We start from the raw sequence: 24,692 nt of genomic DNA, 5'->3' as shown, positions 1-24,692 counted from the left end.
TTATTTTGGTAGATAAACTTACGCTGTCAAACGTCAGTACCTTGATAAAAACGGTGAGAAATGAAGGACAGCTTTTGTACCTGAGGATGTCAAATGAAGGAATTAACAAGATCAGGCTTTTAGAGAACATCTCCAATTCTCTCATTTTAACACAAGAGAAAAGAGAAACAGAACCTGAACTAGGTATCCTGGATATTTTTTTTTTCCCTTGCTGTTATCTGTGCTTCTGAAAAATACAGTTTGCTTCAGAGCAAAAATATTAAAAACTTATGCCTGAATCCATAAAGTTTATTATGGCCAAGTATCTCACTTCCTTTCTTCATTGAAATGCAAGGAAGGTACTCTGAGGATAGACATTACAAAAATGCATACCCAGAAAAGAAGGTATGCATCAGTTTTATTAGAAATTTACCGGGTAAACAATATTCTCTCTATTATCAAATTTCTATATCTGGACCTTGCTATATGACATTCCTCCAGAACATAAGATCCTTATTTTTACAGGGTATACGATGTTTTATAGGGATATTCGAATATATAGCTGGTGAAAAAAAATTAGGATATAAAATCATTGCCTAAACCGACAAAACCAGTTGCATTCTTTATGTAATTATTTTTTAAAGATTAGCTGGCTTAAAAGACCTTATTAAAACATATGACTAATAAATTTACATCATAAAATTAAGCTATTTCTTCTGCTCTCTCTGACTATAAATCAGTTCTTTGCCAAAGATCAGTTCATCCTAGTTCAAAATACAGTGCTATACCGTATCTGTCATCTTCATGATGTCAATAATAGGCATAAGAGTTATTCTAGTCTTTTCAATTAACTATAATTTATTTAAAAGCCATTGTTCTAAATAAACTGTGCAGGAATTCAAGATAACCAATAATCAGATCAACTTGTTATTGTCTCATGTTTTTAATATATAATAGTAACAACCTAACATTTGCAATTATCTTCCCATTTGGAGGGCTATACATTAGCTAATATAATCAAATCATACCAACTTCTTCAAGCAAATTCTTGATATTTAAGAAACATAACAAAATTGGTTTTAAAAAATCAAATATTGCCATTAAGGCTTCAAATATATGAGGTAAAAAAATGCAAATTATATACAAAACATATGTATTATGAACTGTAACCAAATTCTCAGTTTGAATTTAAATTCCCAAACTAAAATTTTCAATGGCAAAATTATCTTAATCACTCTAAGTTAAACAAAAATTCCTAATATTCATGGTTAAGTTATTCTACCATTCTTTTCATTAAAGTTATATTTCCAGGCATAGTTTTAAATAACATGTAATGGCTTTTAACTTTTTATGTGATACACTGATAATTTTATACCATAAAGAAAGTTAACAACCCTTAACTTATAACCACTTTGAAGTTTATTTTACAGCACTTTTATTGAGATATCACGTAACTACTGACCAGGACTGTTTACAAATGTAATGCTTGGCCTTTGAGATAATTAAAAACCTTTTAAGTACTAAAATTTTACATCATGATTTGTTTAACTTAAGTGTATGATGGTGAAAACTAACAAAAGAAGATAATCTAAAGCAAAAATATAATGATTTCCCAAAACACCATATATTCCTCCCTTATATCAAAGGGAGGGAAAGAAGAAAGAAGGAAGAAGGAAGAAAAAAGTGGGGGAGGAAGACAAGAATAAAAGAAGAAGGTCAAGACAGGCAAGAAAAATACTTTTTTTTTTTTCCCCCATTTGAAAAAAGGAGGGAAACAACTGAGGTCTCAGCAAATAATGTAATCAACTGAGTCAGTTTATATTAAGGCATCTTCTTTACATATTATTGAATCCCATCATGCCTTTCATATTGCCAGCAGCACCCTGTTGAAACTGCCTCATCATTGACTGAAGTCCTGCCATACCACCTAGAATGAAAATAGAGTAAAAACAGAAAATTATTAAGTAGAACTTGAAATCTTATTACTTTTGCATAAGTGGAAACCCTGGTGGCATAGTGGTTAAGTGCTATGGCTGCTAACCAAAAGGTCAGTAGTTCAAATCTGCCAGGCACTCCTTGGAAACTCAATGGGGCAGTTCTATACTCTGTCCTACAGGGTTGCTATGAGTCGGAATCAACTCAACGGCAGTGGGTTTGGTTTTTTTTTTTTGGGTTTGCATAAGTACTTTAGCTTCTAAAAAATGCTTGGTTCTGATTACAATTTAGTCATCAGCCTTAAAGAACACACAAATTAAAATTTTGTATCATTACCAGTATCCTCATCTGTAAAAGAAAATAAATAACATACCTATGGAATTGAGAAGAATAAATGCGATAATGCTTGAAAAGATCTAAGAACAGTACCTGTCACAGTAGGCAGTCGACAAATCTAAACAAAACACATTTTCTTCTCTGGCAATTACAAAAGAGTCTCACTAAAAATAGCATTAAATTACATAAAAAGTAATCAACCTGGATTATTTCATAAGACTTACAGGAAGAAAAAAATTCACCATTTATTAAGTGTCTACTGTAGTGCCCAGGGAGCCTTGGTGGCGTAGTGGTTAAGAGCTCGGCTGCTGACCAAAAGATCAGCAGTTTGAATCCACCAGCTGCTCTTTGGAAACCCTAGAGCATCAATAGGAGTTGGAATCGACTTGTGGCAACAGCTTTATAGTGCCCAAAGCTGTACTGTTGTTGTTGTGCGCCATCGATTCCAATTCATAGCAACCCCATAGGACAAAACGGAACTGCCCCCATAACATTTCCAAGTCTGTAATCGTTACTGAAGCAGATTGCTACATCTCTGTCCCATGGAGAGGCTGATGGATTCCAACCACCAACCCTTCAGTTAGCAGCTGAGCACTTAACTACTGCACCACCAGAGCTCCTCAGAGCTGTACTAAATGCTTTCATATACATTAGCTCATTTAATTGTCACAATTTCTTAAGATATTGCTTGTAATTTTACAGAAGGGAAAGTGAGGTTCAGAAAGTCACAGGAACTTTTCAAAAGTTAAATAACAAAAGTAGAGCTAGGATTCAAAATCCTTACACAGTAAAGCCTGTGAAAGCTGGAACCTGTGTAAGGCAGAAAGCTGTCAGAGAAGCAAAACTCAAATATTGTCCACTAATACAGTTCAAGAGAAAAATGGTAAGACTGCACCCTGTCAAAGGTGGAAAACTTGCCAGACCCAGAAAAACAAGGCAGTTCCACTATGTTCTGACTCTCACACGTTTCACTGTATAATATCAAACCCTCCTCATTGAAAATATCTAGGTTTCAAAATAGGGCAAAAGGTCACTAAAATTAGCAAAAGAAGTTTAAGTCATTTGCTCAAAAATCACAAAGTGGCAATACAGGAATGACTAAAACCTAAGCTCATATAGGGATATGACAACCATTCAACTTACGATTCAGGTGGCCATTTCTCTAAGTCACATACCTTTTAAACAGATTTTTATATTACAACAGAAGGCCTGTCATTAAAACTCAACCCTTACTATACATTAAACTGTATCTTAGCAACTTGATAAAGTAGAGGGTCAGTGAAAAAGAGGAAGATCCTCAACAAGATGGACTGACACAATGCCTACAACAATGGGCTCAAGCATAACAACAATTGTGAGAATGGCACAGGATCGGGCAGTGGTTTGTTCTGTTGTACATGCGGTGGCTATAAAGCAGAAGCAACTCCACGGCACCTAACGACAACAACATCAGCAAATGGCAACAACTATGTATTTACCCATATGATGAAGAACTCTTGGATCCATCATTTTGGCCATTTGTTGATTCAATTTTGCCATCTGAGACTGGCTCACGTTCTTAGACATGTCACCACCTGAAAGAGGAAAAAAATATTTGAGTCACTATAAAATGTAATATAATCGGGTATCAAAGAAAGTTTGATGAACTTCATAGTACGAAGAAAAAAAGTCAACTATAATCCTACCACTCTAATATAACTATTTCTATTTCTACATATTCTAATCTTTACCTCAATTGTATACATATTTTGGAGGACAAACAAGTGAAATTCTATTCTTAAACAACTAAGGGACTTAGGGGCTAAGATCTTTGTTAATATTTTTACTTATACCTGTGAATGAGGTAGTATAAGCAAAACTGTTTCCAGTGGTTATTAATGTTAAGATACAACAACAATTATTTAACAGTGACATGGGAGAATGCTAAACAAAGAGCTAAGTTTACTGACATCGATTAATCAAGAAAGATATTGGATTGCTGGTAAATGAACATGAAAGAATGAGTCTAAGAGAACCCGAAGATTTCTATATCTAAGAACTTATTAAAAGGTAACAAAAAGCTTCAGAGAGCAGAAAGAAGAAAAAAATACATCCTCATTTGTCAATGAATTTCCACACAGTCAAAACTCTCCAGTAAAAAAGGGAAGCCAATGAAAGATGCACTCTGGGGCAGAACAGATAAAAGTATCCTTTAGAGAATAGCTGTGCTCATAAGAGAAAGGATGCAAAAGTGATCATTAAGGCAACAAGGGGTAAGGAGAGCTGTCTCAGCAAAATTATTTCAAAGGAACATTAACTATGGCACTTCTCAGGAGCATTTAATGAAAATAAAAAAGCTGTCCCTTGTCTCTGATCAAAACTGGCTACCTTGAATAAATTATGTGAATTACAAACTATGAATTATAAATGAAATAGATGTTTTTATGTCAAAATGACAATCTGTGAAGTCTGAGGAAAATCTGAATTCCATGTTGACTGGTGATTTGTCGTAGAGTTTGTTTTTGAGGACTTAAAATTTCTAACAAATATTAGCAGTGTGCTGTGAAAACAATGTGTGCCGTATCCGTTGTCCATTTCATCTTGGCTGTGCCCTTACTGAGCAGTCAATTCTTAGGTAAGATCTGCCTGATGACCTGCAGTAGTTCTATTGAGAATAGTCAGAGTCGTAGGTTAAACTGACGTAACATTTACTAGTCACACCTGCAATAGCACATAATGTTGGGAGTTAACCAATTTTAAACATGTTTGTCTGCATAACTTTGTCCCTTGTCACAGAAGAGAAAAGTAGGACACAGCAAGCAAGGGACGTAAAAATAAAGTATCAAAGACAAAAGGCAATAACAGAAAAATCTGTAAATACTCATCCTTTTTAGAAAGAAATATCATTCATCTTTGGGGTGTACTTAAAACTTTAAAAAATAACTGACTTTAGTACTTGTTTACATTATGGAAAATTAAAAGAAGACTGGACAGCTGATTAGCTCCTTAGAAAAACAAAGTTATCACCTTACCTTACACATACACAGCAAATTAATTCCAGAAAAAAAAAAGTAAACCCAAAAAACAGCAGAAGAAAACATAGGTGACTACTGTGGCATTGGCACCCTGGTAGCGCAGTGGTTAAGAGCTACAGCTGCAAACCAAAAGGCCGGCAGTCTGAATCCACCAGCCGCTCCTTGGAAACCCTATGGGCAACTCTACTTTGTCCTATAGGGTTGCTATCAGTCGAAATCGACTCGATGGCAATGGGTTTGGTTTTTTGGTATTGCAGTATCAGCATGGGGGAGACTTTATGAGCATTAAAAAAGCCATAACAGAAAAGACAGATAGGCTTGATTATATTAAAAAAATGGAAACTTCTGTTCATTAAAAATATGAACAAAAATAAAGGTAATATAAAACTGAGAAAAAAACTTTGCAGACAGAAACCAAGGATTTTAAAGAGTTACTACAAAGCCATAAGGGAAAAAAAACAGAACAAATGAACAGGAAACAGGAAGCGGGGATTCACGAAAGAAATTCGAACCAGTAAATGCATGAAGAAAGGTAACACTTTAGTAATATGAAAAAGACATGTTGAAAAGACATTTGACCATTAAATTGGAAATGATATTAAATTACTACAAAATTTAATCAGCACCTACTATGTTTCTGATCGAAACAGATAAAATCCCTGGCCCTAGGGAAGACTGCACAGAAACTGACGATCTCGATGCATTATCCTCAACGTATCTACAGGATAGCCTAGGAATACGTAGTAAGAGCCTTAAAAATGGCCATATCTGGTAGGAATTCATCCTAAAGGATATAAAAATATGCAGAAAAATAGATGCACAAGAATCTAAAATAAAAATATGCATTATTAGTTGATAATGGCCCTAAACTGGAATCAGCCTGACTAATAAAGAGGCTTTAAGTTAAACAAATATCCTCATGACTGGACCAGTAAGCAACATCATGATAAATGGAGAAAATATTGAAGTTGTCCAGGATTTTATTTCACTTGGATCCACAATCAACACCCATGGAAGCTGCAGTCGAGATATCAAAGAGCATATTGCACTGGACAAATCTGCTGCAAAAGACCTCTTTGAAGTGTTAAAAAGCAATGGTATCACTTTGAGGACTAAGGTGCACCTGACCCAAGCCATGGCATTTTCAATAGCCTCAAATGTGTGCAAAAGCTGGACAATGAATAAGGAAGACTGAAGAATTGATGACTTTGAATTATGCTGTTGTCAAAGAAGGTTGAATATACCACAGAGTGCCGGAAGAAGGAAGAAATTTGTCTTAGAAGTACACCAGATGCTCCTTAGAAGCAAGGATGGTGAGACTTTGTCTCACATACTTGGGACATGTTACCAGGAGGGACCAGTCCGTGGAGAAGGTCATTATGCTTGGTAAAGCAGAGAGTATGCTGAAAAGAGGAAGACTCTCTAGGAGATGGGTTGACACAGTGGCTGCAACAATGGGCGCAAACACAACAATTGTGAGGATGGCGCAGGACCGGGCAGTGTTTCATTCTTTGTACACAAAGTGCCTATGAGTCGAAATCGACATGACAGCACCTAACAATAAGTTAAAGGTACATGCATAACTGCAATAGCGTTCAGTGGTTTAAAATTATATTTTGAAGAACATTTGACATTATAGAAAAATAATCATGATGTACTGGAGGAAAACAGTAGTTATGGCAAACTTTTTGGCAACAGAACCCATGGGATTCTCTGATAAGTAAAGGTTATGGGTGCTTTTAATTTTTTTCTTATACTTTCTTCTATTTTCTAAATATATATTAAACGTTCATAAAGATAGTCATTAAGTTCCTCAGTTGTTTTTTTTTTAAGTATTAATGCACACCAGACTTTGAGTCTGAAAACAGACAAATCACAGATCACATTTTAAATCCTGAAAGTACTTGACTATAACATAAAATATAGCAGTGAATTTTGCAATATTGACAGTATGTATTCTCTGGCTTTAATTTTTAGATTCTTTATTTCCTTTCAATCTGGTATCTAATGAGGAGTTCGTTATTTTCCTTACCTTTGAAAAGTCCTTTGATACCACCCATCTTTTTTACCATCTGTGCAAATTTAGTGTATTGTGTCAAAAGTTCTTGAACATCTCTCGTTGACACACCTGATCCTCTTGCTACTCTTTGGATTCTTCCTGGTTGCTTACTAAAAACCTTGGCACCATCCGTACTGTCGAGTTCTATAGGCAAGGGTCAATTATTTTCACTTACATAAAATACTCAACAATTATCATCGAAGCAGTTATATACAAATGGGCAATACACAACTTTACAGAGATTAGCTGATACGTTTTTTAAAGAGATTTTTCTCTTCTCTTTATATTATGAAGTATCTTGAACATAGAGAAAAACAGACATGATACAATAAATGCTCAAACCACCACTCAGATTTAACAAATGTTATCATTTGCCATGTTTGATTCTAATTTTTAAAAATTAGGGAATATTCTCAAAAGAAATTTCATAATATTCATAACAATAAAAACAACATGCATGTATCACCCCACAATTCAAGTAAAATAAAACATCCTGGGAACCTCTGAAACCTTATGTGAGCCCTTTTCCAGATCTTATATCCAGCCACCCTGCAGCCACCAGAGCTATGGTATATTTCAAGAGAGGACAGAAGTGTTCTCTTTAGTTCTATCCTAAATGACTAGTTACCTTTTAAATCATAAATTTAGGCTATATAAGCAAATGCTAGTTACCTTTTAAATCATAGATTTACACTATATAAGCAAACAGTAGGGGGTAGGCTCAATCTATAATGAACAGAAAAACTGATGTATTTCCTATAGTCAAGTAATTACTCCTAGTAATATTTAATCCTTTCTAATAACATATAAAGATTGTGCTAATTTAAAATATGAACCATATTTCTTCTGGCTTTAATCGCATACAATACCAAAAATGAGTCGGACTTTAGTAAAAATTTCATTACCTCTGTATTCTCTCTTTACAATATCCCCCCAAAAAGTGTTAACACCCCCAGGAAAGATGACCAATGATCTAATAAAGCAGTCCATGCCATTCTGGTATGGCAGTAATTATGGGAAATCTTTTCATATATTAAATCAAAATCTGATTACTTGGCACTTCTTCCCGTTGTAGGTATCCCTTGCCAGGTACAAAGAATAAGGCTTTCAAATACCTGACAGCTATCATGCTTCCTGTGAATTTTCTCTAGGTGACAGATATCCAACTCTGGTCTGTTCTTCTTGTAACATGGTTTAGAACCCCATTTGCCATCCTGATTTCCTAAATACATCTTCTAATTTGCCTGTACCCCTCTAAAGATATTGTGCAGAAGTGAACTGAAATCCAGGTGAAGCCTGATTACCAACACAATGAAAGGTTAAGGGCAAATATCTCATAATAAACTTATAGTCAGTTAAAGCCTCTAAATCCACTTCATAAATGCAGCTTTTACACCACATCTTCATTAGAAAACATGTATCATGCTCTTTCCAGGAGCTCAAATCAAGTGGAAGAAAACAGATAAACTAGTAACAGCACATCATGATATGCAATATGACAGAGTTAAGGAAACAGCAAAAGCAGACTTTAAGGAAGAAAGTAAAACAGGAAAGGCTCTATGCCAGTAGCTTCCCTTGAGCTGAGAAGTCCTAGAGGACAAGTATAAATTAAAAAGAGAAAAGACACATTCTAGGAAGTAAAACATGGCTTCCCAGAAGAAATGAAGGAACAGGGCCTGGATAAGAGCTGCAAAGAAACTGCAAAGGAAGGTAAGGACAAGACTATAAGAGGATTTATATGCTACGCCTACCCAAACCCAAAAAACCCAGTGCCGTCGAGTCGATTCTGACTCATATCATATGCTAGGCCTAGAAGTTTGGAATTCATCATGAAGACAATAAAGAGCCACTGAAAGATTTTAACCCCAGAATTGTTATCTTGGAAAGACCATTAGATGGCAGCGAGGAAGACAGATTGAAGAGAGAGGTAACAAAAGAGAAAAGAAAATGTTAGGAGGCTGCTATAGTAATCCAGGCAAGAAATGCTGAACTAACACAAGGTATGCAGAGACCTAGAAAACAGAGCAGATATAAGAAATATTTTGGAAGCAGAACACATTAAATCTAAAGTAACTGAAAGGTTTTTACATTCCATTTGAAGTCGTAAAATATTCACACTAGCAGGCTTTTATAAATTAAGTATTATGTATATTATAATCCCTAGAGCAACCACTAAACACCGTTCAAACAGATATACTAAAAAACCCTATAGATTAAAATGGAATAGAATACTAGTGTTCTAGTAACTCACAGGAAAGCAGAACAGGGGAAACAGAAAAAAATCAGAGGGAACAGGCGGAAAATAATAAAATGGCAGAACATATCAATAGTATACTGATTAAGAGACAGATACTGTCAGAATGATTTAAAAAAAAATCTAAAACTACACACTGTCAACAAGAAATTCACATTAAATAAAATGATATAGGCAGATTAAAAGCAAGACAGAAAAAGATATTCCCTATAAACACTACTTAGCAGAAAGCTGGAGTGGCTGTATTAATATCAGACAAAGAACACTAAGAACAAAGAGGGACATTACAAAATGATAAAAGGGTCAATACACAAAAAGGACATAACAATCCTAAATGTGTACCCAATAAAAGAGCTTCAAAATACATGAAGCAAAAACTGATACAACTGAAAGGAGATATACACAAATCCTCAAATATGGTTAGGTACTTCAATAGTCCTATCTCAGTAATAAATGGAACTACTCAACAAAATCAGCAAGGGTATTATAAATCTAAATTGGCTCCAGTTTATAACTGAGTGACTTGGCAGCTAGATGGTAGTATCACTCACCAAGGGAGAAGTGCTACATTTTGGATCTGATGCGTTTTGGAAAACTTTCAAACACGTAAATGTCCAGCACTTAGTCGGCACCTAGAGAGGTGGTATAGCATAGTGATCAAGTGTGGACTCTTGAGCCAACCTGCCTGGGTTTGAAGCTCAGCTTCTCCACTTTCTAGAGGTTGGGCAAATTACTCAGTTTCCTAATCTGTAAAAAGCAAATAAAAATGCACTAACCATTAAGGGCAGTGGTTAAACGCTCGGCTGCTAACCGAAAGGTCGGCGGTTTAAAACCACCATCCACTCTACGGAAGAAAGACGCGGTAGTAAAAGATTTACAGCCTTGGAAACACTATGGGGCAGTTCTACTTCTGTCCTATAGGGTCTCTATGGGTCGGAATCGACTCAATTGCAATGGGTTTTATAGATAGCCCTTAAGAGTTGTTTAAGGATTAAATGTGCTTAGGACGGCACCTGGCACAGGGTAATACTCTAGACATGCCTGCCACAATTAAGTGTTACATGCTCAAATTTTTGCAGTGCTAAAGATACAGAGAAGAGAAAAACTCAGTCTTATTCAGGTTACTATGAAGTGCTGGAGCTCAGAAAACAAGGAGAGAATACAAAAAAATAAACAATCTCGTAGTAGATGAAGCATAGATGTGGATGAATCATTCAAAGAAAATGAGCATAACGATAAGAAAAAACTGGCTGAGGTTCTTTAACCCTGGAGCATATATTCACCTTAGGGGTGGGCTGAAGAAGAGACCAGTAAGAGACTGAAGGGTAACTAGAAAGGTAAGGGTAAAAGCAGAGAGACTAGTGTAATAGAAACCAGGGAGGAAAAAGTGATTAATAACATCTAATATTGTAGAGGTCAAGACAAGGACCGAAAAGTACCCACTAGAGTAGACCAGTAGGAGATTATTGGAGACCTTTGTATGATCTACTTCAGAGCAATGACAGGAACAGAGTCATATTTCAGGGTTTGAGAAATACACAAATTGTTCTTTTAAGAAACTTGATGGAAAAGAGAGTAAAAAGCTAGAGGGAGAGGTGAGGCCAAGAAAATGTGAGTTTAAGAAGTTCATATTCCAATAGGGGAAAAAAAAAATTACTAGATAAGAAACTGAAGATATAGGAAAGGATATCACCGAAGGAGAGAGGTCCTTAAAGCAGCATGAAGAAGGTAAGAATGGTTTGTAGTTGTCACAGTCTTTGTAGGTCAATTAGTCAAAAGCCTGTATTTTCTTTGTAAATGAGGTCAGAGTTCAAGCTGGGCACATAATAGAATAAAAAAAATAAAATAAAAAAAAACTGGGCACATAGTAGAATAAAAAAAACAAAAAAGCCACTGCTGTCGATTCGATTCCAACTCATAGCGACCCTATAGTAGAACAGAAGGCCTAAAACAGGGTGATAAAGATTCAGCATGTTTGCCGGCTAAAATGAAAAAGGGTACTAAAAAACTGGGAAAAACAAAGGGGTCATGGGATTAGAAATGCTAATGGGCTGAGGATCACGTAAAAGACCTGGAAGTATACGAGGCAGTGATAACACAGGATTACAGAGATAAAGCAGTATACTTCTGAGAAGACTGAAACCTTGAGGGTTTCACAGCAAAAGAAGTTTGTAAACATTACTTAAACTAACCCGCTCTTACAGATTCCCAATGTGTGATAGCATATTAAAGCTCTGAGAAGGCTTACAATAAATAAATTCAATTAACTTTGTTTCACCCAGCATTCCCAAAATTTACTTGACTAAACAGTCCCCTCCCTGTTTTGAAGTTACTTCTATTGGCAGCGTAGAGAGCTAGTGTTCTTTCCATGGAATTCATCTGGAAAAGCACTATACTAAACATTTCTCTCAACAATGAATTCAACCCAATAATTACAGTGCTTTGAATAAGCGCTTTCAAGCTGCTGTAAGTCTAACAATAATCTTTCAGCCCAATACGTCCCCCATCTTGTCCACAAGAATACAGTGAAACTCTCAACTTGGTCATGTTCAGAATATCACCTTCCAAGTCAAGTAATCTGCCATCTTACCTTGATCATTCATACTATCCATTATTGTCATTAGTTTCTTTAGCCTTGCCATTGATTCCTGTTCATTTCCTTTACTCATAAAATCTGTTCCAAAACCAGGGATCATCCCCTAAAACAAACATGTTTAAACATAAAATCAGTAATAGTTTAAGATTGTTCAGAACGTCTACATTTAACTATTGGCTTGAATTTTAACATTAAGTCTTAAAATACTTATTTTTAACCAAATATCAAAAATAACGCATCTTAGACATTTTAGTGAACAACAAAAAAAAAAGAAGATAAAAATTTTTTATGATGACTAACCAAGATCTGACTGAAAGGGCCCATTTTCATGATGTTTTGAAATTGTTCATACATATCTCGTAACGTAAACTGACCTGAAATACAATACAAATGATTCCAACATATTAGAGAATACATATTTCCATTGAATAAAACTAACCTTTTCCTTAATCATAGATTCACTATGAAAGACACTTATAAAATATCCAAATAAATATTCACTGAGCAATTACTACGTACAATGTCAAAGATGAATACTCCAGAGAATATACAGAAATACAGATCCCGTCCTAGAGAAGCTTATACTCTATCAGAGAAGATGGGCATATATAATTATACAAGAAATCTGAAAACAAGACAAACTATAATCACTAGAATGGCTAAAATTAAAAGCTTGACAACACCAAAAGTTAAAGAGGATGTGGAACAAATGGAACTCTCGTATACTGCTGGTGAAGATGCAAAATGGTAAAACCACTTCAGAAAATTATTTGTAGTTTCTTAGCTTAGATACCCATGAATAGGAAAATGGATAAACTATGGATAGAACACTACTCAGCAATAAAAAGAACAAACTAGATGCATACAACTTCATGGATGAATATAAAAGATGTTGATATCTAGAACAGGTAAATGCATAGAGACATACAGTAGGTTAGTGGTTAGCAGAGACTGGGGGTAGAAGGAAATGAGGAATTATTGCTTGATGGGTACAGAGTTTCTGGTTGAGGTGATGAAAAAAAAACAGAATTAAATGATGGTGACGGCTGCACATTATGGGTTAAAAAACTGTGCTGAATCAAAGAAACTAGGTGTAAAACAAAAAGTCCATACTGCAGTATTCCACAATCAATGCTCATGGAATCAGCAGTCAAGAAATCAAATAATATATGGCACCAGGAAAATCTGCTGCAGAGACCTCTTTGAAGTGTTAAAAAGCAAAGATGTCACTTTGAGGACTGAGGTGTACCTGACCCAAGCCATGGTGTTTTCAGTCATATCATATGCATGAGAAAGATGAACAATGACTAAGGAAGACCAAAGAATTGATGTCTTTGAATTATGGTGTTGGCAAAGAATACCAAATATACCATGAACTGCTAGAAGAATGAACAAATCTGTCTTGGAAGAAATACAGCCAGAATTCTCCTTAGAAGCGAGGATGGTGAGACTTGGTTTCACCTACTTTGGACACGTTATCAGGAGGGACTAGTCCCTGGAGAAGGACATCATGCTTGGTATGTTAATGAAGGCATACCACGGCAGGGTAGATGCTAAACCTAATTACTCCTGAGTTATGAAAAGTAGAATAGACACAGACACACACAGGAGGAAAACAAACACCAAGGAACACCAAGGATTGCCAGCAGACATCAGAAACTGAAAGGCTCACAGAAGGAACTGACATGGCCAGGCCCTGATCTGGACTTTTATCCTCCAGAACTGTGAGAAAATAATTTTCTGTTCTTTACAGCCACTCTCACTTGCGGTATTTCTGTTATGGTACCACTGAGACAGTATCCTTAGAATCTGAGCATTCATTATACGTAAATCAACTTCAATTGAGGGGGGGGAAAAAAATCAAGGCAAATTAGAGAGAGTATTTTCTATTTACCTTCAAAAAACAGAAAAGGTATCTGGTTTTAGGCATTCTAAATTTGAAGTGGCAGTACTACATTTTAAAAGAAATGTTAAAGCAGGCAGCTAGAAAACAGTGGGAGAGAGAGCTAAGGCCAAAACACATTATTTGGCCATTTATATAAAGGTGATAATTAATGCCATAATTATACAGGAAATCCCATTATGGAACACAAGTGAAGAGTTTCAAGATGGAAAAGGCAGCTAACACTGTCAAATAATGGGAACCAAGAAAATGGTAAAGCCCATAGTGGTAGTAGAGGCAGTGGTAGGGTTACTCAAGATCAAGGAAGGCAGGAAGAAAGAACCAGGCAATGAAGAATAGATTCATTCATCCAACAAATACTTACTAAAAGCCCACTCTGTGACAGACACCATGCTAGGTACCGTGAACATAAAAGACAAAGAACGCAGCTATCAACTCCACCTTCACCTTCAAGCTAATCATCAAGTTAATGTGATGAATAATGTGCCAATAATAGGGTGCAATGGAAACATACAGCAGAGGGTTCTAATTCAGACTAGGGATCAGGGGAAATGTCCCTGAAGAAGAACATTTAAGGACAGGCCTGAAGTATGAGTAGGAGGTTAGCCAGTTTGGCTGGAGGAAAAGAAAAGAGGAGGGTAGAGGCAGGAAAAAGAGAAGGCCTAGCAAACATAAAGGCCCAGAGTAAGAGAGAGCACTATACATTTGAGAAGCTGAAAGAAGCTCAGTACAGCTGGTGGATGGAATGCTAACAATGGTACCAAGGGAAAAAACATAGTTGAAGATGTTGGCTAGATGATGGAGTCATTTTAAAGCATTTGAACTTTACCCTAAGGGTAATGGGAAGCCACTGAAGATTTTTAAAAAGGGCAGTAATGAGATCAGATTTGCATTTATGAAAGTTCATTTTGGCTGCAATATAAAAAACAGATCAAAGGGGAAGAGTTCAGAAAGCAGGAAGATTTGTGAAGACTTACAATAAGAATCTAGGCAGAAGATGATCAGGATGACCGGAACTAGCAGAGTTGCAGGGGAACTCAAAAAAAGAAGATAGACTGGGTATATTTAGGAGGTAGAATCACTAAGACTTACTGACTGATGAAGGGGTGGGCAGACCGAGGAAGAGATGAGTCAATGACGATACCCAAATTTCTGACTCTAACAATAAGATGGATGATGTTAACATTCTCTGATGGTAATTGTGGAATAAAAGATTGGGATAGACGATAAGGATATGCTGAATTTGAAGTGTCTCTGGAATACACTGTGAAGAAAACAAAAATCCTCCCAAGTGAACGAATAAACATCATGATAGAGAAAAAAAAACTGAAGCTGTCAACAATTTCATTCTACTTGGATCAACAAAGTCCATGGAAGAGCAGTCAAGAAATCAAATGGTATATGTGATTGGTGCAAGTATGCTGCAAAAGAACTCTTTAAAGTTTTAAAAAGCAAAGATGTCACTTTGATGACTAAGGTGCATCTGACCCAACCCACCGTATTTTCAACTGTCTCATATGCATGCAAAAGCTAGACAATTAAAAAGGAAGACAGAAAAAGAACTGATGCATTTGAGTTGTGGTGATGGCAAAGGATACTGAATATGCCGTAGACTGCCGAAAAAACAAACAAATCAGTCTTAGAAGAAATACAACCAGAATGTTCCTCACAAGAGAGGTTGGCACGACTTCTGCTCACTTACTTTAGACACATCATCAGGGAACATCAATCACTAGAAGACAACATCATGTTTCACAGAGAGTCAACGAAAACGAGGGAGATCCGCAGTGAGGAAGGTTGACACAATAGCTTCAACAATGGACCCAAACATACCAATGATCATGAAGAAAGCATACGGCCGGCCATGTTTCATTTTATTTATAAAATCACCCTGAGTCAAAACCGACTCGATGGCAACTAGCAGTAACAATGGACATCCAAGAAGAATGGTCTAGTAAACATCTAGATATGAGACTGAAGCTCCAGACAAAGAAGACAGCCTAAGGTGACCCCTGAAAACAACAACTTTTAAGAGGTAAAGGCATAGGTACCTGATGAGTGAGAAACAGCAAAAAGGGAGAAGAGTATGCAGCCATGGAAATTAAGGAAAAAGATCATTTTGAGAAGAACTGGAATGGTCAATAATCTATGTTGAGTATTTATGGCCTGCTGGACATTTTACATGCATCAACTAATTTAATCTTCACAACCCTAGGAGGTAGTCAGTATTATCTACATTGTACAGATAAGGAAAGTAAAGATGATATGACTGAAAAAGTTGCACAGCTAGAAAACACAACAGAGATACAAATCCAGGTTATGTTATATTTAAGAGCTTACACCCTTACACAGTGATACACTTTTCTACAGGAGTGGTTTTCAATGTAGAGTTAAGGACGTGTGTGCATGTGTGTGTGTTTAATCTTATCCTTTTAAAATATCTTTTTATATGTTTTATATTATACATTTAGTTTATACGTAAGCAGATTACAACAGTATGTTCTAACTCATCTTTAACTTATTTTACTTCAAAAGGAACCGAATGAAAGCCTCAATTTTAACTTGAAGGCAATCTAATTATGAGAGAAAATAAAACAAAAATACTCAATTCTGTAACTGCTCATTAATCTGTAATTTAAAATGAGTCACACATAAATCATGTAAAATAATAAACATCTGAAGAACTGACTTTAATAACAGATATCATTTCAAATAAAAAGCAGTTTTATAAAAAAGTATTCAAAGAAAAACATCTGAAATCAAATGCTTTCTTGCCACTCATGTACCATGTTTCAACTTCTCTATAAGTGCTTCATTGTCATCCAACTTTAACTCGTTGACTTTATCTATCAGTCCTTCAATGTCACCCATACCTGTAAAGTATAAAAAAAGAAAAATTAATAACTAATTGAATATCCTGCTTTACATGATATCAAACACATTCACATATATAACTCCGTGAAGTATGCAGGTCAGGTATTGTTACTACATTTTACAAAAGAGAAAACTGAAGCCACAGAAGTTAAGGGACAGTAAAGAGATGACAAAGCAGGGATTCCAGTCCAGGGTTTAACTCCAAATTCCTGCTCTCTAACTAAACCACCTTGAGACTTACCCATGTTTTACTGCTACTACTACCACCGTGTGTTTTTGTATTATGCTCTAAAACTTTTCAAAAGAACTTTCCATCTAGTATTTTCTTCTTACCACTCTAACCACAGGAAAAAAACCATAAACTCTATCTTATAGATGAGGAAAATAAGTCAAAGAAGAAAATTATTTTCCTAGTCACTGAGAAGACAAGATTAGAATCCTAATCTGTCATACAGATCTGTACTATTTCTGGGAGATATTTCTATATCCACACCACTGTACTTACCAAGAAGTTTGCTGATGAAAGGCTGGGTTTTGAAAGGTTCAAAGTCATCTATATGTTCCCCTGTACCAATGAAAATAATTGGACTTTTTGTGGCAGCAACTCTGCAAAGAAAAAGAAACACAAAGTAACCTCAAAAAAACAAATTTCCAGTAGATTTTTGAAGCTAATTAGACAAAGGTACACAGCTCAAGTTTCTTTTCACTAGTTAAAACAGAACTATATCAGAGAGACTCCAAAATTGTTTCCATTTAAACTTTTATAAACCATATTAGTTTGATTATTGGAATGTATTTTAAATGAGCAATAAGAAAGCCATAAATACACACACATACACACGTACACTACAGCCCCAAGACATAGGATGACCACATTAACAATACTTACGCACTGAGTGCACCACCTCCTTTTGCATGGCCATCAAGTTTTGTCACTATTACTGAAGCTACATCTACTTTATCTTTAAAAGCCTTGGCCTGGGCTTCACAAGCTTGCCCAATGGAGGCATCCATCACATAAACAATATTATCAGGTTGCTAGAAAATTTAAATAGAAAACATATTTTTACCGATCTTAAATAAAACTCACCATTAGAATCTGTAGAACAATATTTACTACAAATATTCAATCAATATTTGTTGAGGGAGCTCTATGTATTAGGCATCATCTAGATCCTGGGGACACAGAAGTAAGAAAAGCCTTGCTCTCATGAAATTTACATTCTAGTCACAGGAGACAGGTTATAAAGAGGTAAATAAACATTTCAGATACACAACAATTAAAATGGGACACAGACTATCAGTTTTGAGGTGTGAGAGGTTTCTTTAGGTAAGGTGGTCAGGGAAAGCATCTGTGAAGGTAACATTTGAGCTGAGACCTGAATAAAGAAGAAACAGCTGTACAAAGATCTGCAGGAATGGCCCTATAGGCAAAGGGAATAGTAAAAGTGAAACAGAGAAAAATAAAAAGTAGAAGAGCATGCCCTGAAACCAAACTGAATGAAATAAAGGTGAGGCAATTTCTCTTAGACCTGTCCAGCTAGGTCAAATAATGACACAGTTAAAAAGAAACTTATTAGTATTAACCAGTAACCAAAAGATTACTGCCCAACACCCCAATGGCACAACAATCAAACGTACTAGGAATGCATGTTTTGCCATTGGGTTGTTGATATTTATAAACATATTTATAAACTGCTTCTTCTCCCCAAGTTATTTCCTTATGATTTTAAAGAAGAGACACTAAATAATGATTAATAATTTTAAATGTTACGCTTTAGAAAACTTTCATAATTCATCTAAAGTAAGTATTTGCAATGAAGTTAAATTATTTACAGAATGGAAATCAGACAGACATTGAAGGTTGGCCCTTAATTTTTTGCTTTTTTTTTTTACTTATACATTCCAATACTAATTAAATGTGAAAGGAATTTTTTGATAATCGTGAAAATTTCCTTTCTAATGGAGGCTAAGTAAGATGAGACGATTAAGCCCGTCACACAGATACAGGTGCGCAAAACAGAAACAAATTACTTGGAATTTGCCTTCAAGGCAAAGAATAATTTATATTGGTCATAAACTCAGTTAGGGTTTATAGTTAAAGTCTTATAACAGCGTTACATTGAAAACCACTTACTATAGCATTAGCAACTTGAAGCATTTCTTCAAACAAAGAGTCTTCTTGTTTATGACGGCCACTTGTATCAACAATAATAATTTCAAAATTTTCATTTTTGAACTTCTCGACTCCTTCAGAGGCAATGATAACAGGGTCCATTTCTGTATAGCTATTTAACAGGGATAATTCTATTAATTTGAAAATCTTTAGTCTAGCTTTAAACTATTCTGAAAAATGTAAATGACCACAATTTTGATGTAGAAGAATAATCTAAAAACTATTAAATATAGCAAGGTACTTCTAGAATAGCATGAACTAGTATACAATTATCCAATTACAAAACCCTTTATGATTTTGCCATATGTCATTTCTGAATGAGTCCTGTTTCCCTCAACTGTTTTCATCTTCTTTAACAATTGAACTGATATTGCGTAGCGTTTTATATCTGCTTTTCCATTTAACACCCCTTTGTGAGCATTTTATAAAGCTATTAAATATTCTTGTAAAACATGACTTACGTAGTATTTCATCACATGGCTATGGTTTCATTTGTTAAATAAATGCCCTACCGTTAGACATTTAAGGTTTTCTCCATTTCTTGGTATTAAAAATACAGCCACTATGAATAGTACGTAATTGCTGTATGTTTCTTTGAAACTCTGCTATGACCAATTCCTGCAAGTTGAATTTGGACCAAATGGTATGACCATTAAAACTTTTGGCTTTAAAAAAGAAATGTCCTCCATCAAAGTTTAATCTCATTCCTATTTCACCACATTTTCATAATCCCCGACAAAAACATTAGCATCAACTTGAGACTCAAGAAATGAGGTCACATTTTAATTTTCATTCCTTTTGGCTAGTGACATCTTTTTATACCGATCAGCATTGTCAAATGAAAAAAATGTTTTTCCCCAAAATCAACAACAACAAAAAACATCAGGTAGAATAAACTTAATATGTGTGAGACTTAAATGACGAAAATAACTATATTTAAGGACATAAAGTTTTTATACAAAAAAGACAAAGCAGGTTCCTAAATGGAACTATACAAATACAGTAGAGATGTTAATTCCCCCCAAATTAATTGGCTTAAATGTAAATTCAGATCAAAATCTTAGGAAGCTTTTTCATTTCGGAACTTGATAAAGAATTCTAAAATCTATCCAGAAAAAAAAGCAGGTGAGAATAACTGAGAAAATATTGAAAAAGAAGATACAGATTAGCATTACTAGATATTTAAAAATAAAATACACAATTATAATAAAACAAACTTGCAAAGACTTATGGTCAGAGATGTTCATAAGGAGATTAATGACATACATACATACCATGAAATACAATCATGCCATAAAAAAGAATTACCTTAAAACAGTATACTGTCTGTTTCAGAATTATTAATATCCCATTTTTTTTTATCAACCCTAAAGTGGTATGGAAACCCTGGTGGCGTAGTGGTTAAGTGCTACAGCTGCTAACCAAAGGGTCAGCAGTTTAAATCCACCAGGCGCTCCTTGGAAGCTCTATGGGGCAGTTCTACTCTGTCCTATACATATTATAAAACGCACCATTTTAAGTGTTCATTTTGATGAGTTTTGACAAATTAACACAATCCATACAACCACTACCAAGTAATCAAGGTATAAAACATTTTAAGATCCCATTTTATTTTAAAATAATATATTCCTATGCATGCATCTATGTGACTACTTATTTGTATAAAAACCCATTGCCCTCAAGTTGATTCTAACTCATAGTGACCCTACAGGACAGAGTAGAGCTGCAGGATAGGGTTTCCAAGGAGCAGTTGGTGGATCAGAATTGCTGACCTTTTAGTTAGCACCAGAACTCTTAACCACTGTGCCATGAGAGCTCCTTTTGTATAGACATTGAAAAAAGCATAGATGGACATGCTCAAAACTAATAACTGGGAAGTAAGACTGTTGGTGATTTCATTTTCTAAAAATGTTTAATTAAAATAGTATGATTTTTATAAAGACAAAATAACAAATAAACCTGTGTCTACTGCACAAAAGGATAAATGTGTATGTTAACATATATTCCAGATTTGTAAATTAAACATTGGAGATATAGGTTAAGCCCATCCCCAGTCCCATTCCCTTCCTCACTCCCAGAGGTAACCATGGTTCTTAATACTTTACTTCATAGAAAGTATTAATAACCATTGAGTCAATTGCCATTGAGTCAATTCCGACTCATAGCAACCCTAAAGATAGTATGCCTTTAAAGTTCATATGCAAAGGAAAGATTATTTAATAAATGGTACTGAGAACACTGGTTAAAAAACTAATGCTCTGGTTTTGGCCAACACTTCAAGTAATTATCAAATAAATCATATCATTTGCAAATTCATCATCCCCTGAATTTTAAAACCATATTAGAAGCAGTTCTTATCCTAAAGGTAGTCCTGGGTGGTACAAATACATACTTGGCTGCTAACCGAAAGGCTGGAGGTTGGAGTCTACCCAGAGGTGCCTTAGAGGAAAGGCCTGACGATCTACTTCTGAAAAATCAGCTACTGAAAACCCTATGGAGCCCAGTTCTACTCTGATACACATGAGCTTGCCATGAATCAGAATCAACAGGACAGCAACTGGTTTTATCCTAAAGAAAATTCCTAGCATTATTCTTCAATCTGTCTGCTAGAAATTCTCATAAAAATGACCAAAAGAAAAAAAAAATAAGAAAAGAAACAATATATCTAAGACAAAGTTCATTAATTTTTTTGGTCAGCCAAGAAGCAAAAGGTAATGACTAACAAAATCATTTATTTATTTACCTCCAAATTATCTTCTTTAAACTTTATTCCCAAGGGTATAATAAATCATTTACATTAATAATGTTAACAAAAGTGCTATTCACTCCTAAATTTAGTACTCTTAAATTTGATCTAGACTCATTTATTTATTTATTAATTACACTTAAACATGTACAGACTAATTAACTCAACAGCAACATATCAAATGAGGGATAGCAATGATCAGATTTTCTACCTTAGATAAAATAACTGCAGATTATAATCATTTTTGGATGATCAAACACAAAAATTTTTTAAACGATGTACTAGAAACAATATGGAATTCATCAGTATGTGTTTAATGGAAGAATGCGTCAGATAGGTCTTAAGAGAAACAACTAGAGTTGAGAGACAAGGAAGTATGAAAGCACGCTACACAGGATAAGTAGAGCAAGTTATGAGCTAAACACTGTTGACTTTGATCAGGATGGATCACAAGGTCACGTTATAGTAATAAAAGATAACGATTTATTAATCATATAACCACTTTGTTCCAGAAAGGATTTAATCTTATAAGTATATACTAAAATGTGACCAAACCCAAAAACCAAACCCACTGCCACTGAGTTGACTCCAAATCGTAGTGACCCTACAGTATAGAGTAGAACTGCCCCATAGAGCTTCCAAGGCTGTAATCTTTACGGAAGCAGACAGCCACGTATTTCTTCCATGGAGTGGCTGGTAGGTTCGAACCACCAACCTTTCAGTTAGCAGCTGAGTGCTTAACCACTGTGCCACCAGGGCTCCTAAAATGTGGCCAGAAAGCGTAAAATAGAAAGTCAGATCAACAAGATGAGGCACATGAGTATCAAAACAAAGATCAGACACCTACCTTCCATAGAAGGGAATTCTTGCCTTGGTTGCGTTCTGTTTTAGCTGATCAAAAGCCCCTAGGAGATAAGAATTAATGAATCCTCAAACTTGAAAAGAAAAAGTACAGAAAATAACTTTTAAATTCCAACGTATTACCTGCTCTGAATGTGTCTGCACATATCAAACAGGTCTTCCAACCTTTCCTCTGGTAATAATAGGCTAACTGTGAAAGAAACATTAAAATATAGTTATATCAATAAATATAAATTATTATAACATCTTCTGTTTACCCTTCTTGTTTGCTGAAAGAATAAAAGTAAAACTGCTCATGATTCTCCTGAAAATAATATTTTTAAAGATTTTTGAATACAGCAAATTTTCCAAAGAGTTTAAATTCTAATTATCATACAGCCACATTCAAAGATGTAAAATGATCAAGCAGCAAATGATCAGTCAAAAATGTTAACTACTGCTAATGTTAATTAGGTAAAACCAAACAAAAAAACTCTCTAAGAAACAAACCTGTCCTTCTTCTTTATTAACTATAACAGAGTTGAGGTTTGTGGGCAAAAAAAATCTGGTAACAAAATTGAGGCACTCAATTCTGGGCAAAAGGATGGTATAATGGATTAAAAATTAGCATAACGGTATATAAAATGAAGATATGTATTATGCTGAGTGGGATGCCAGAAGACTTGAAAAGGGGGTCTTTAGCCACAGGTGGTAAGATAAACTTCCTATGTTCTCTTCTCCAAAAATCATACATACTTACTTACCTCCTTAAAAAACTGAAACAGTCTTTTTTGTAAAAGAAATAGCACACTTATCCACTAGTCTACCATTCTTACAAAAAAACAATCACAAAAGACTATGGGATTTTTCTCTCCTTATCCTACAAAAAGCTATTACAAAAACATAATAGCTGTATCAAGTAACACAAAATTGTACAGCAAAAGCACTATAAAGCCTGGCTTAAACATAAAACTTGATTTATAAAATGTATCTTCTTCATGACCTTTTTTTTTTCCCTTAAGTGTGACTTACTTTTGAACATGTTGTTGTTTTACCACTCCCTTGCAATCCAACAAACATGATCACATTCTGTTTTCCTTTCGTGGGTGTCCATGCTTTAACTCCAGGGTCTACAAGCTACATACCAAAAATCAAATCAAAATAAAATCAAATTATCATATGCTTACATTCAAAACACCTCCCTCTACAACTTTTAAATTTTAAAAATAATTTAAGGATGTTTTGATATAAAAATTACCCACAGTCCTATCATTTTAGTACAGCTCTACTATTCATTCCCCTTTGTAGACTCACACAGTAAAATTTAAGAATTTAAAATAATGTGAAATCATAATCAAGACTATACACTCAACCCCATTAAGAGGTAAGGATCTGAAAACAAATTTATAGAACAAGCTGGAGTGTAAAATAAAATGTAAGACCAAGTTTGAGTCAAAGGAGCAACCTATATCAGCAACGGAGAAATATAATACAAAAACATATATGTGAGCCATATATGCGATTTAAAATTTTCTAGCAGCTACACTTAAAAAAGTAAAAAACAGATCAAACTAATTTTAATAACATATTTTATTTAAGCCAATATACTAAAAATATTATAATTTTAACATGTAATCCATATAAAAAAAATTAACGAGATATTTTACTTTTTTCCCTCATACTAAGTCTTGAAATCTGGTGTGTATTTCATACTTACAGCACATCTCAAATTGGACTACCCAAATTTCAAGTGCTTAATAACCACATGTGGCTAGTGGCTATCACATTACACAGCAGCGATCTTCACGTTCAGCTTGACAAATATTTATGAGCAACATTACAAATTACATGTGAATGACTCCACGTCAGTCAAAACTTCACGTGTCAACTTCTCCAACGCTCCAGATCTACTGTTCTATAAGGTTATTATTTAGAGGGCTGGTAAAAAATAATCACCAATATTTTACAGCCAGTGGAAAA

The 24,692-nt window shown here is 34.9% G+C and overlaps 1 protein-coding gene across 1 annotated transcript in view; it reads right to left on the bottom strand.

Moving 5' to 3' along the window:
* The window catches only part of SRP54 (signal recognition particle 54), a 51,706-nt gene continuing 27,014 nt past the window's right edge, over positions 1-24,692 (bottom strand). The window contains exons 5-16 of the mRNA XM_049898603.1: positions 23,745-23,849; positions 22,857-22,923; positions 22,720-22,777; positions 19,088-19,238; positions 17,840-17,988; positions 17,456-17,556; positions 16,863-16,949; positions 12,474-12,547; positions 12,168-12,276; positions 7,297-7,467; positions 3,729-3,824; positions 1-1,906 (exon numbers count right to left, since the gene is read on the bottom strand). Coding sequence (XP_049754560.1) covers positions 1,815-1,906; positions 3,729-3,824; positions 7,297-7,467; positions 12,168-12,276; positions 12,474-12,547; positions 16,863-16,949; positions 17,456-17,556; positions 17,840-17,988; positions 19,088-19,238; positions 22,720-22,777; positions 22,857-22,923; positions 23,745-23,849 — 1,260 coding nt within the window. The 3' untranslated portion in view covers positions 1-1,814. The remainder of the gene's footprint in view (positions 1,907-3,728; positions 3,825-7,296; positions 7,468-12,167; positions 12,277-12,473; positions 12,548-16,862; positions 16,950-17,455; positions 17,557-17,839; positions 17,989-19,087; positions 19,239-22,719; positions 22,778-22,856; positions 22,924-23,744; positions 23,850-24,692) is intronic.

This window comes from Elephas maximus, chromosome 10, assembly GCF_024166365.1.
Source record: "Elephas maximus indicus isolate mEleMax1 chromosome 10, mEleMax1 primary haplotype, whole genome shotgun sequence".
Lineage (NCBI taxonomy): Eukaryota > Metazoa > Chordata > Mammalia > Proboscidea > Elephantidae > Elephas > Elephas maximus.
The sequence above is the reverse complement of the archived record's forward strand: the minus strand, read 5'-3'. Positions and strand labels throughout refer to the sequence as shown.